General features: G+C 45.4%; 1 protein-coding gene across 1 annotated transcript in view; it reads left to right on the forward strand.

Annotated features, from left to right (window-relative positions):
• The window catches only part of LOC139163247 (mucin-6), a 68179-nt gene extending 53562 nt beyond the window's left edge, over positions 1–14617 (forward strand). Inside the window, exons 33-46 of the mRNA XM_070744222.1 lie at positions 755–1210; positions 1789–2244; positions 3877–4332; positions 4891–5346; positions 5927–6382; positions 6935–7390; positions 7969–8424; positions 9005–9460; positions 10042–10497; positions 11074–11529; positions 12111–12338; positions 12875–13153; positions 13882–14024; positions 14516–14617. Of these exons, the coding sequence (XP_070600323.1) occupies positions 755–1210; positions 1789–2244; positions 3877–4332; positions 4891–5346; positions 5927–6382; positions 6935–7390; positions 7969–8424; positions 9005–9460; positions 10042–10497; positions 11074–11529; positions 12111–12338; positions 12875–13153; positions 13882–14024; positions 14516–14617 (5312 nt within the window). The remainder of the gene's footprint in view (positions 1–754; positions 1211–1788; positions 2245–3876; positions 4333–4890; positions 5347–5926; positions 6383–6934; positions 7391–7968; positions 8425–9004; positions 9461–10041; positions 10498–11073; positions 11530–12110; positions 12339–12874; positions 13154–13881; positions 14025–14515) is intronic.
• Positions 14618–14627: the final 10 nt, after the last annotated feature.

The raw sequence follows: 14627 nt of genomic DNA on the forward strand, positions 1-14627 counted from the left end.
CATTTTTCTTGCTTGCAGCTTCAACACATATAATGCCATCAAGGCATAGGACTCCATCATTTTTATCCATGTCACCATCTTCTACTTTGACACCGTCTTCTCACTCTATTCTCATCCCTACTTCCCAAACACTCACTTTTTCTTCCTTCCTCCCTATCACCCTTCCTTCATATCACACTCCCACCTACTCTCCCTCCCTTCCTTGCTTCCTTCTTGCAATATTGACACTAGAATCCATATTGATCTGCATATATATAATGAGATTTCTTTCCTTTGTATTGTATTTGAAAAACTAAATAAACGTTTTTTAAAAAATGGAATCCATATTGACACATCCACACCCCAACCTAAGTAAAACATATTATACTACTGCCTACTAGACTTATTTAGGGGTATCCTTATGACTAGATTCCGGTCCCACAATGCACTGCTACTACCATCTCATCCCTCTCCCTCTCACTCACTCCTTCCCTCCCTCCCTCTTCCTTTTGTCATTCCTTCCCTCTTCCATCCCTCCCGCCTTCCCTCACTCCATTTTTATTTGTTCCTTCCTTCCAATGTTCGTTCCATCCTTCCACCCTTCCTTCCTTCCTGCGCAGTGACACTAGAATCCATATTGGTACATTCCACACCTCCCACCTAAGTAAAACCTATTATACTATTGCCAGCAAACTTATTTAGCGGTATCCTTATGATTAGATTTTAATCCCACAATGCACTGGTTCGACTTGTATTCATTTTCTCTCTCATTCAGCTTCAACACATGAAATGTCATCGAGCCATAGAACTCCACCATTTTCATCCATTTCACCCTCTTCTACTTTGAGGACCACAGTAACAACTCAGACCGCAACTACTCCAATGCCAAAAACCACAACAGAAATTTCTACTGTTACTCTGCCCACCTCTACCACCACAAAATCAACACCAAGTAGTACACCCATCCCAACAATTATAACTTCCACCCAAACCTCCACCACCCCCATCACACAGACCAGCTCTACAAGCAGCACCCCTCTCCCAACAACTTCAATAGTGACTCCCACAACAATTCCAGCTTCCACTAGTAGCCACACCCCCATGCCTACAAATATCTCTTCCACCACCTCAATACCCAGCAGTACGATTACGTTTACCACCACAACAAGTACTCAAAGCAGTAGTACACAGCCTTCTTCAACCTCAACAACACCAACAAAGCGCACCAGTGGTAAGTTGAATTGTTTGGTTTAGCAACACTGTCACCTTTACAGCTCTGATGTGGCTTGTTAGACCTCTTTCACGATGTGTCCTCTGGCCTCTATTTCTCGCATGATACAATTGTGCACAAAAATCAACGATACACACACTTTCCTGGCATGCTCACCTGCTTATTGATACCCTTCCCTTCATCGTGCACTTGTCAGACATTGAATATCACTCACCCATCCCATTTACCCTCTCATCTCTCTCTCTCTCCCTCCCTCCCATCCTCTTGCTTCCTTTATTCCTTCCTTCATGCCTACCTCTCTCCCTCCCTCCTTTCCTCCCATCCTCCTTCCGTCTCTCCCTTCTACCCTCCCTCCATTTCTTTATTCCTTCTTCTTTCCACTGTTCCCTCCATCCTTCAACACTTCCTTCCTTCCTACCCAATGGCACTAGAATCCGTATTGGCACTTTCCACACCACCAATCTAAGTAAAACGTATAATACTACTGCCTAGCAAACCTATTTAGGTGTATCCTTATGACTAGATTTTAATCCCTCAATGCACTGCTACTACCATTATTCTTTTCTTCTCTCTTGCAGCTTCAACACATGAAATGTCATCAAGCCATAGGACTCCACCATTTTCATCCATCTCACCCTCTTCTACTTCAAGGACCACAGAAACAACTCAGACTTCAACCACTCCAATGCCAAAAACCACAACAGAAATCTCTACAGTTACTCTGCCCACCTCTACTTCCACAAAATCAACACCAAGTAGTACACCCATCCCAACAACCAAAACCTCCATTCAAACCTCCACCACCCCCATCAGACGGACCAGCTCTACAACCAGTACACCTCTCCCAACAACTTCAACAGTGACCCCCACAACAATTCCCGCTTCCACTAGTAGCCACACCCCCATGCCTACAACTATCTCTTCCACCACCTCAATACCCAGCAGCACGATTACGTTTACCACCACAACAAGCACCCAAAGCACTAGTACACAGCCTTCTTCAACCTCAACAACACCAACAAAGAGCACCAGTGGTAAGTTGAATTGTTTGGTTTTCAACACTGTCACCTTTACAGCTCTGATGTGGCTCGTTAGACTTCTTTCATGATGTGTCCCCTGGCCTCATTTTATTTATTTATTTATTTATTTATTTATTTATTTATTTATTTATTTATTTATTTATTTATTTGATTTATATGTCGCCCCTCTCTGTGGACTTGGGGCAGCTAACAACAGTGATAAAAACAATATGTAGCAATCCAATATTAAAACAACTAAAAACCCTTATTATAAAAACCAGACATACATACTGACATACCATGCATAAACTGTTGAGGCCCAGGGGGAAAAAACATATCAGTTCCTCCATGCCTGATGGCAGAGGTGGGTTTTAAGGAGCTTACGAAAGGCAAGGAGGGTGGGGGCAAATCTGATCTCTGGAGGGAGTTGGTTCCAGAGGACCGGGGCCGCCACAGAGAAGGCTCTTCCCCTGGGTCCCGCCAAACGACATTGTTTAGTTGATGGGACCCGGAGAAGGCCCACTCTGTGGGACCTAATCGGTCACTGGGATTCGTGCGGCAGAAGGCAGTCCCGGAGATAATCTGGTCCGGTGCCATGAAGGGCTTTATAGGTCATAACCAACACTTTGAATTGTGACCGGAAACTGATCGGCAACCAATGCAGACTGCCGAGTGTTGGTGTGACATGGGCATTTTTGGGAAAGCCCATTATTGCTCTCGCAGCTGCATTCTGCATGATCTGGAGTTTCCGAACACTTTTCAAAGGTAGCCCCATGTAGAGAGCGTTACAGTAGTCGAGCCTCGAGGTAATGATGGCGTGAGTGACTGTGAGCAGTGACTCCCAGTCCAGATAGGGCCACAACTGGTGCACCAGGCGAACCTGGGCAAATGCCCCCCTCACCACAGCTGAAAGATGTTTCTCTAAGGTAAGCTGTGGATCGAGGAGGACGCCCAAGTTGCGGACACTCTCTGAGAGGGTTAGTAATTCCCCCCCAGGGTTATGGACGGACAGATGGAATTGTCCTTGGGAGACAAAACCCGCAGTCACTCCGTCTTATCTGTTGACACCCATCCAGACCCCAACAGCCTCCAGGCACCGGCACATCACTTCCACTGCTTCACTGACTGGACATGGGGTGGAGATGTAACAACTTTTGTGGCATCATACAATTGTGCACAAAAAGCAAGGAAACACACACTTTCCTGGCATGTTCACCTGCTTATTGATACCCTTCCCTTCATCATGCACTTGTCAGCATTGAATATCACTCACCCATCCCATTTTATCCTCTCATCCCTTTCTCCCTCCCTTCCTCGCACACTCTTGCTTACTTGGTTCCTTCCTTCATGCATCCCTCTCTCCCTCCATCCCTCCCTCCTTTCCTCCCATCCTCCTTCCATCTCTCCCTTCTTCCCTCCCTCCATTTCTTTATTCATAATTTCTTTCCACTGTTTCTTCCATCCTTCAACACTTCCTTCCTTCTTACCCAATGACACTAGAGTCCATATTGGCCCTTTCCACACCACCAATCTAAGTAAAACGTATAATACTACTGCCTAGCAAACCTATTTAGGTGTATCCTTATGACTAGATTTTAATCCCTCAATGCACTGCTACTACCAGTATTCATTTCTTCTCTCTTGCAGCTTCAACACATGAAATGTCATCAAGCCATAGGACTCCACCATTTTCATCCATCTCACCCTCTTCTACTTCAGGGACCACTGAAACAACTCAGACTTCAACCACTCTGATGCCAAAAACCACAACAGAAACCTCTACAGTTACTCTGCCCACCTCTACTTCCACAAAATCAACACCAAGTAGTACACCCATCCCAACAACCATAACCTCCACTCAAACCTCCACAATCCCCATCACACAGACCAGCTCTACAAGCAGCACACCTCTCCCAACAACTTCAACAGTGACCCCCACAACAATTCCCGCTTCCACTAGTAGCCACACCCCCATGCCTACAACTATCTCTTCCACCACCTCAATACCCAGCAGCACGATTACGTTTACCACCACAACAAGCACCCAAAGTACTAGTACACAGCCTTCTTCAACCTCAACAACACCAACAAAGAGCACCAGTGGTAAGTTGAATTGTTTGGTTTAGCAACACTGTCACCTTTACAGTTCTGATGTGGCTCATTAGACTTCTTTCATGATGTGTCCCCTGGCCTCTCTTTGTGGCATGATACAATTGTGCACAAAAAGCAAGGACACACAGTCTTTCCTGGCATGCTCACCTGCTTATTGATACCCTTCCCTTCATCGTGCATTTGTCAGACATTAAATATCACTCACCCATCCCATTTACCCTCTCATCCCTCTCTCTCTCTCTCCCTCCTTCCCTCCCTCTCTTCCTTTTTTCATTCCTTCCCTGTTCCATACCTCCCTCTTTCCCTCCCTCCATTTTTATTTCTTCTTTCCCTCCACTCTTCGTTCCATCCTTCCTTCCTTCCTTCCTTCCTTCCTTCCTTCCTTCCTCCGCAATGACACTAGAATCCAGGTTGGCCCATTCCACACCTCCAACCCAAGTAAAACCTATTATACTATTACCAGCAAACCTATTTAAGGGTATCCTTATGATTAGATTTTAATCCCTCGATACACTGCTATGAATTATATTCATTTCTTCTCTCCCTCAGCTTCAACACATGAAATGTCATCAAGCCATAGGACCCCACCATTTTCATCGAGCTCACCCGCTTCTACTTCGAGGACCACAGTAACAACTCAGACTTCAACCACTCCGATGCCAAAAACCACAACAGAAACTTCTACTGTCACTCTGCCCACCTCTACTTCCACAAAATCAACACCAAGTAGTACACCCATCCCAACAACAATAACTTCCACCCAAACCTCCACCACCCCCATCACACGGACGAGTTCTACAACCAGCACCCCTCTCCCAACAACTTCAACCGTGACTCCCACAACAATTCCCGCTTCCACTAGTAGCCACACCCCCATGCCTACAACTATCTCTTCCACCACCTCAATACCCAGCAGCAAGATTACGTTTACCACCACAACAAGCACCCAAAGCACTAGTAAACAGCCTTCTTCAACCTCAACAACACCAACAAAGAGCACAAGTGGTAAGTTGAATTGTTTGGTTTAGCAACACTGTCACCTTTACAGCTCTGATGTGGCTCGTTAGACTTCTTTCATGATGTGTCCCCTGGCATCTCTTTTGTGGCATGATACAATTGTGCACAAAAAGCAAGGACACACCGTCTTTCCTGGAATGCTCACCTGCTTATTGATAACCTCCCCTTCATCGTGCACTTGTCAGACATTGAATATCACTCACCCGTCCCATTTTATCCTCTCATCCCTCTCTCCCTCCCTTTCTCCCATCCTCTTGCTTCCCCTATTCCTTCCTTCATGTCTACCTCTCTCCCTCCCTCCTTTCCTCCCATCCTCCTTCTGTCTCTCCCTTCTACCCTCCTTCCATTTCTTTATTCATTCTTCTTTCCACTGTTCCCTCCATCCTTCAGCACCTCCTTCCTTCCTACCCAATGACACTAGAATCCATATTGGCCCTTTCCACACCACCAATCTAAGTAAAACATATAATACTACTGCCTAGCAAACCTATTTAGGTGTATCCTTATGACTAGATTTTAATCCCTCAATGCACTGCTACTACCAGTATTCATTTCTTCTGTCTTCCAGCTTCAACACATGAAATGTCATCAAGCCATAGGACTCCACCATTTTCATCCATCTCACCCTCTTCTACTTCAAGGACCACTGAAACAACTCAGACTTCAACCACTCCGATGCCAAAAACCACAACAGAAACCTCTACAGTTACTCTGCCCACCTCTACTTCCACAAAATCAACACCACTTAGTACACCCATCCCAAGAACTATAACCTCCACTCAAACCTCCACAATCCCCATCACACAGACCAGCTCTACAAGCAGCACACCTCTCCCAACAACTTCAACCGTGACTCCCACAACAATTCCCGCTTCCACTAGTAGCCACACCCCCATGCCTACAACTATCTCTTCCACCACCTCAATACCCAGCAGCACGATTACGTTTACCACCACAACAAGCACCCAAAGCACTAGTACACAGCGTTCTTCAACATCAACAACACCAACAAAGAGCACCAGTGGTAAGTTGAATTGTTTGGTTTAGCAACACTGTCACCTTTACAGCTCTGATGTGGCTCGTTAGACTTCTTTCATGATGTGTCCCCTGGCCTCTCTTTGCGGCATGATACAATTGTGCACAAAAAGCAAGGACACACAGTCTTTCCTGGCATGCTCACCTGCTTATTGATACCCTTCCCTTCATCGTGCATTTGTCAGACATTAAATATCACTCACCCATCCCATTTACCCTCTCATCCCTCTCTCTATCCCTCCCTCCTTCCCTCCCTCTCTCTTCTTTTTTTCATTCCTTCCCTGTTCCATACCTCCCTCTTTCCCTCCCTCCATTTTTATTTGTTCTTTCCTTCCACTGTTCGTTCCATCCTTCCACCCTTCCTTCCTTCCTTCCTTCCTCCACAATGACACTAGAATCCATGTTGGCACATTCCACACCTCCAACCCAAGTAAAACCTATTATACTATTACCAGCAAACCTATTTAGGGGTATCCTTATGATTAGATTTTAATCCCTCAATACACTGCTATGACTTATATTCATTTCCTCTCTCATTCAGCTTCAACACATGAAATGTCATCAAGTCATAGGACCCCACCATTTTCATCCGTCTCACCCGCTTCTACTTCGAGGACCACAATAACAACTCAGACTGCAACTACTCCAATGCCAAAAACCACAACAGAAACCTCTACTGTTACTCTGCCCACCTCTACCTCCACAAAATCAACACCAAGTAGTACACCCATCCCAACAACTATAACTTCCACCCGAACCTCCACCACCCCCATCACACGGACCAGCTCTACAAGCAGCACACCTCTCCCAACAACTTCAACCGTGACTCCCACAACAATTCCCGCTTCCACTAGTAGCCACACCCCCATGTCTACAAGCATCTCTTTCACCAGCTCAATACCCAGCAGTACGATTACGTTTACCACCACAACAAGCACCCAAAGAACTAGTACACAGCCTTCTTCAACCTCAACAACACCAACAAAGAGCACCAGTGGTAAGTTGAGTTGTTTGGTTTAGCAACACTGGCACCTTTACAGCTCTGATGTGGCTCGTTAGACTTCTTTCATGATGTGTCCCCTGTCCTCTCTTTGTGGCATGATACAATTGTGCACAAAAAGCAAGGACACACCATCTTTCCTGGCATGCTCACCTGTTTATTGATACCCTCCCCTTCATCGTGCACTTGTCAGACATTAAATATCACTCACCCATCCCATTTACCCTCTCATTCCTCTCTCCCTCCCTTCCTCCCACTCTCTTGCTTCCTCTATTCCTTCCTTCATGTCTACCTCTCTCCCTCCCTCCTTTCCTCCCATCCTCCTTCCGTCTCTCCCTTCTACACTTCTTCTATTTGTTTATTCCTTCTTCTTTCCACTGTTCCCTCCATCCTTCAACACTTCCTTCCTTCCTACCCAATGGCACTAGAATCCGTATTGGCACTTTCCACACCACCAATCTAAGTAAAACGTATAATCCTACTGCCTAGCAAACCTATTTAGGTGTATCCTTATGACTAGATTTTAATCCCTCAATGCACTGCTACTACCATTATTCTTTTCTTCTCTCTTGCAGCTTCAACACACGAAATGTCATCAACCCATAGGACTCCACCGTTTTCATCCGTCTCACCCTCTTCTACTTCAAGGACCACTGAAACAACTCAGACTTCAACCACTCCAATGCCAAAAACCACAACAGAAACCTCTACAGTTACTCTGCCCACCTCTACTTCCACAAAATCAACACCAAGTAGTACACCCATCCCAACAACTATAACCTCCACTCAAACCTCCACAATCCCCATCACGCGGACCAGCTCTACAACCAGCACACCTCTCCCAACAATTTCAACAGTGACCCCCACAACAATTCCCGCTTCCACTAGTAGCCACACCCCCATGCCTACAACTATCACTTCCACCACCTCAATACCCAGCAGCACAATTACGTTTACCACCACAACAAGCACCCAAAGCCCTAGTACACAGCCTTCTTCAACCTCAACAACACCAACAAAGAGCACCAGTGGTAAGTTGAATTGTTTCGTTTAGCAACACTGTCACCTTTACAGCTCTGATGTGGCTCGTTAGACTTCTTTCATGATGTGTCCCCTGGCCTCTCTTTGTGGCATGATACAATTGTGCACAAAAAGCAAGGACACACAGCCTTTCCTTCCATTCTCACCTGCTTATTGATACCGTTCCCTTCATCGTGCATTTGTCAGACATTAAATGTCACTCACCCATCCCATTTACCCTCTCATCCCTCCCTCCCTCCCTCCCTCCCTCTCTCTTCCTTTTTTCATTCCTTCCCTGTTCCATACCTCCCTCTTTCCCTCCCTCCATTTTTATTTGTTCTTTCCATCCACTGTTCGTTCCATCCTTTCAGCCTTCCTTCCTTCCGTCCTCCCTTCCTTCCTTCCTTCCTTCTTTCCTTCCTTCCTTCCTCCGCAATGACGCTAGAAACAATGTTGGCACATTCCACACCTCCAACCCAAGTAAAACCTATTATACTATTGCCAGCAAACCTATTTAGGGGTATCCTTATGATTAGATTTTAATCCCTCAATACACTGCTATGATTTATATTCATTTCTTCTCTCCTTCAGCTTCAACACATGAAATGTCATCAAGCCATAGGACCCCACCATTTTCATCCGTCTCACCCACTTCTACTTCGAGGACCACAGTAACAACTCAGACTTCAACCACTCCAATGCCAAAAACCACAACAAAAACCTCTACTGTTACTCTGCCCACCTCTATTTCCACAAAATCAACACCAAGTAGTACACCCATCCCAACAACTATAACTTCCACCCAAAACTCCACCACACCCATCACACAGACCAGCTCAACAAGCAGCACCCCTCTCCCAACAACTTCAACCGTGACTCCCACAACAATTCCCGCTTCCACTAGTAGCCACAACCCCATGTCTACAAGTATCTCTTCCACCAGCTCAATACCCAGCAGTACGATTACGTTTACCACCACAACAAGCACCCAAAGCACTAGTACACAGCCTTCTTCAACATCAACAACACCAACAAAGACCACCAGTGGTAAGTTGAATTGTTTGGTTTAGCAACACTGTCACCTTTACAGTTCTGATGTGGCTCATTGGACTCCTTTCATGATGTGTCCCCTGGCCTCTCTTTTGTGGCATGATACAATTGTGCACAAAAAGCAAGGACACACCGTCTTTCCTGGCATGCTCACCTGTTTATTGATACCCTCCCCTTCATTGTGCACTTATCAGACATTGAATATCATTCACCTGACCCATTTTATCCTCTCATCCCTTTCTCCCTCTTTTCCTCCCATTCCCTTGCTTCCTTTATTCCTTCCTTCATGTCTCCCTCTCTCCCTCCCTCCTTTTCTCCCATCCTCCTTCCGTCTCCCCTTTCTTCTCTCCCTCCATTTCTTTATTCATTCTTTCTTTCCACTGTTCCTAACATCCTTCAACACTTCCTTCCTTCCTACGCAATGACACTAGAGTCCATATTGGCCCTTTCCACACCACCTATCTAAGTAAAACGTATAACACTACTGCCTAGCAAACCTATTTAGGTGAATCCTTATGACTAGATTTTAATCCCTCAATGCACTGCTACTACCAGTATTCATTTCTTCTCTCTTGCAGCTTCAACACACGAAATGTCATCAACCCATAGGACTCCACCGTTTTCATCCGTCTCACCCTCTTCTACTTCAAGGACCACTGAAACAACTCAGACTTCAACCACTCCAATGCCAAAAACCACAACAGAAACCTCTACAGTTACTCTGCCCACCTCTACTTCCACAAAATCAACACCAAGTAGTACACCCATCCCAACAACTATAACCTCCACTCAAACCTCCACAATCCCCATCACGCGGACCAGCTCTACAACCAGCACACCTCTCCCAACAATTTCAACAGTGACCCCCACAACAATTCCCGCTTCCACTAGTAGCCACACCCCCATGCCTACAACTATCAATTCCACCACCTCAATACCCAGCAGCACAATTACGTTTACCACCACAACAAGCACCCAAAGCCCTAGTACACAGCCTTCTTCAACCTCAACAACACCAACAAAGAGCACCAGTGGTAAGTTGAATTGTTTCGTTTAGCAACACTGTCACCTTTACAGCTCTGATGTGGCTCGTTAGACTTCTTTCATGATGTGTCCCCTGGCCTCTCTTTGTGGCATGATACAATTGTGCACAAAAAGCAAGGACACACAGCCTTTCCTTCCATTCTCACCTGCTTATTGATACCGTTCCCTTCATCGTGCATTTGTCAGACATTAAATGTCACTCACCCATCCCATTTACCCTCTCATCCCTCCCTCCCTCCCTCCCTCCCTCTCTCTTCCTTTTTTCATTCCTTCCCTGTTCCATACCTCCCTCTTTCCCTCCCTCCATTTTTATTTGTTCTTTCCATCCACTGTTCGTTCCATCCTTTCAGCCTTCCTTCCTTCCGTCCTCCCTTCCTTCCTTCCTTCTTTCCTTCCTTCCTTCCTCCGCAATGACGCTAGAAACAATGTTAGCACATTCCACACCTCCAACCCAAGTAAAACCTATTATACTATTGCCAGCAAACCTATTTAGGGGTATCCTTATGATTAGATTTTAATCCCTCAATACACTGCTATGATTTATATTCATTTCTTCTCTCCTTCAGCTTCAACACATGAAATGTCATCAAGCCATAGGACCCCACCATTTTCATCCGTCTCACCCACTTCTACTTCGAGGACCACAGTAACAACTCAGACTTCAACCACTCCAATGCCAAAAACCACAACAAAAACCTCTACTGTTACTCTGCCCACCTCTATTTCCACAAAATCAACACCAAGTAGTACACCCATCCCAACAACTATAACTTCCACCCAAACCTCCACCACACCCATCACACAGACCAGCTCAACAAGCAGCACCCCTCTCCCAACAACTTCAACCGTGACTCCCACAACAATTCCCGCTTCCACTAGTAGCCACACCCCCATGTCTACAAGTATCTCTTCCACCAGCTCAATACCCAGCAGTACGATTACGTTTACCACCACAACAAGCACCCAAAGCACTAGTACACAGCCTTCTTCAACATCAACAACACCAACAAAGACCACCAGTGGTAAGTTGAATTGTTTGGTTTAGCAACACTGTCACCTTTACAGTTCTGATGTGGCTCGTTGGACTCCTTTCATGATGTGTCCCCTGGCCTCTCTTTTGTGGCATGATACAATTGTGCACAAAAAGCAAGGACACACCGTCTTTCCTGGCATGCTCACCTGTTTATTGATACCCTCCCCTTCATTGTGCACTTATCAGACATTGAATATCATTCACCCGACCCATTTTATCCTCTCATCCCTTTCTCCCTCTTTTCCTCCCATTCCCTTGCTTCCTTTATTCCTTCCTTCATGTCTCCCTCTCTCCCTCCCTCCTTTTCTCCCATCCTCCTTCCGTCTCCCCTTTCTTCTCTCCCTCCATTTCTTTATTCATTCTTTCTTTCCACTGGTCCTAACATCCTTCAACACTTCCTTCCTTCCTACGCAATGACACTAGAGTCCATATTGGCCCTTTCCACACCACCTATCTAAGTAAAACGTATAACACTACTGCCTAGCAAACCTATTTAGGTGAATCCTTATGACTAGATTTTAATCCCTCAATGCACTGCTACTACCAGTATTCATTTCTTCTCTCTTGCAGCTTCAACACATGAAATGTCATCAAGAAGCACACCTCTCCCAACAACTTCAACAGTGACTCCCACAACAATTCCTGCTTCCACTAGTAGCCACACCCCCATGCCTACAACTATCACTTCCACCACCTCAATACCCAGCAGCACGATTACGTTTACCACCACAACAAGCACCCAAAGCCCTAGTACACAGCCTTCTTCAACCTCAACAACACCAACAAAGAGCACCAGTGGTAAGTAGAGTTGTTTGGTTTAGCAACACTGTCAACTATACTGCTCTGATGTGGCCTTTCAGACATCTGACCTGTTGTGTCCCCTGGCCTCTCATTTGAGGCATGATACAATTGTGCACCAAAATCAAGGATACACCTACATTCCTGGGTTGGTCAGCTGCTTATTCATATCCTTCCCTTCATCGTGCACTTGCCAGACATTAAATATCACTCACCCATCCCATTTACCCTCTCATCCCTCTCCCTCTCTCTTCCTCCTTCCCTCCCTTCCTTTTCCTTTTTTCATCCCTTCCATCTTCCATCCTTCCCTCCGTCCATTTTCATTTGTTCTTTATTTCACTGTTCATTCCATCCTTCCACCCTTCCTTCCTTCCTGCGCAGTGACGCTAGAATCCATGTTGGCACATTCCACACCTCCAACCTGAGTAAAACCTATTATGCTATTGCCAGCAAACTAATTTAGGTGTATTCTTATGACTAGATTTTAATCCCTCAATGCACTGCTACTACCAGTTTTCATTTCTTCTCTCTTGCAGCTTCAACACATGAAATGTCCTCAAGCCATAGGACCCCACCATTTTCATCCGTCTCACCCTCTTCTACTTCGAGGACCAGCACACCTCTCCCAACAACTTCAACAGTGACTCCCACAACAATTCCCGCTTCCACTAGTAGCCACACTCCCATGCCTACAACTATCACTTCCACCACCTCAATACCCAGCAGCACGATTACATTTACCACTACAACAAGCATCCAAACCACTAGTACACAGCCTTCTTCAACCTCAACAACACCAACAAAGAGCACCAGTGGTAAGTTGAGTTGTTTGGTTTAGCAACACTGTCAACTATACTGCTCTGATGTGGCCTTTCAGACATCTGAAATGTTGTGTCCCCTGGCCTCTTATTTGAGGCATGATACAATTGTGCATCAAAATCAAGGATACACCCATTTTCTTGGGTTGGTCAGCTGCTTATTGATATCCTTCCTTTCATCGTGCGGAGAGGGACGGCATACAAATCGAATAAATTATTATTATTATTATTACTATTATTATTATTATTATTATTATTATTATTATTATTATTATTATTAATATTGCACTTGCCTGACATTAAACATCACCCACCCATCCCATTTACCCTCTCATCCCTCTCCCTCTCTCTCCCACCTTCCCTCCCTCAATTTTTATTTGTTCCTTCTTTCCACTGTTTGTTCCATCCTTCCACCCTTCCTTCCTTCCTGCGCAATGACACTAGAATCTATGTTGGCACATTCCACACCTCCAACCTAAGTAAAACCTATTTTACTATTGCCAGCAAACTTATGTAGGGGTATCCTTATGATTAGATTTTAATCCCACAATGCACTGCTACCACTTGTATTCTTTCTTCTCTCTTTCAGCTTCCACACATGAAATGTCTTCAAGACATACGACCCCACCATTTTCATCCATCTCACCCTCTTCTACTTCGAGGACCAGCACACCTCTCCCAACAACTTCAACAGTGACTCCCACAACAATTCCTGCTTCCACTAGTAGCCACACCCCCATGCCTACAACTATCACTTCCACCACCTCAATACCCAGCAGCACGATTACGTTTACCACCACAACAAGCACCCAAAGCCCTAGTACACAGCCTTCTTCAACCTCAACAACACCATCAAAGAGCACCAGTGGTAAGTAGAGTTGTTTGGTTTAGCAACACTGTCAACTATACTACTCTGATGTGGCCTTTCAGACATCTGATCTGTTGTGTCCCCTGGCCTCTCATTTGAGGTGTGATACAATTGTGCACCAAAATCAAGGATACACCTATATTCCTGGGTTGGTCAGCTGCTTATTCATATCCTACCCTTCATCATGCACTTGCCAGACATTAAATATCACTCACCCATCCCATTTACCCTCTCATCCCTCTCCCTCTCTCTCCCACCTTCCCTCCCTCAATTTTTATTTCTTCCTTCTTTCCACTGTTCGTTCCATCCTTCCACCCTTCCTTCATTCCTGCGCAATGACACTAGAATCTATGTTGGCACATTCCACACCTCCAACCTAAGTAAAACCTATTTTACTATTGCCAGCAAACTTATGTAGGTGTATTCTTATGACTAGATTTTAATCCCTCAATGCACTGCTACTACCAGTTTTCATTTCTTCTCTCTTGCAGCTTCAACACATGAAATGTCCTCAAGCCATAGGACCCCACCATTTTCATCCGTCTCACCCTCTTCTACTTCGAGGACCAGCACACCTCTCCCAACAACTTTAACAGTGACTCC

This window comes from Erythrolamprus reginae, chromosome 1 (assembly GCF_031021105.1).
Source record: "Erythrolamprus reginae isolate rEryReg1 chromosome 1, rEryReg1.hap1, whole genome shotgun sequence".
Lineage (NCBI taxonomy): Eukaryota > Metazoa > Chordata > Lepidosauria > Squamata > Dipsadidae > Erythrolamprus > Erythrolamprus reginae.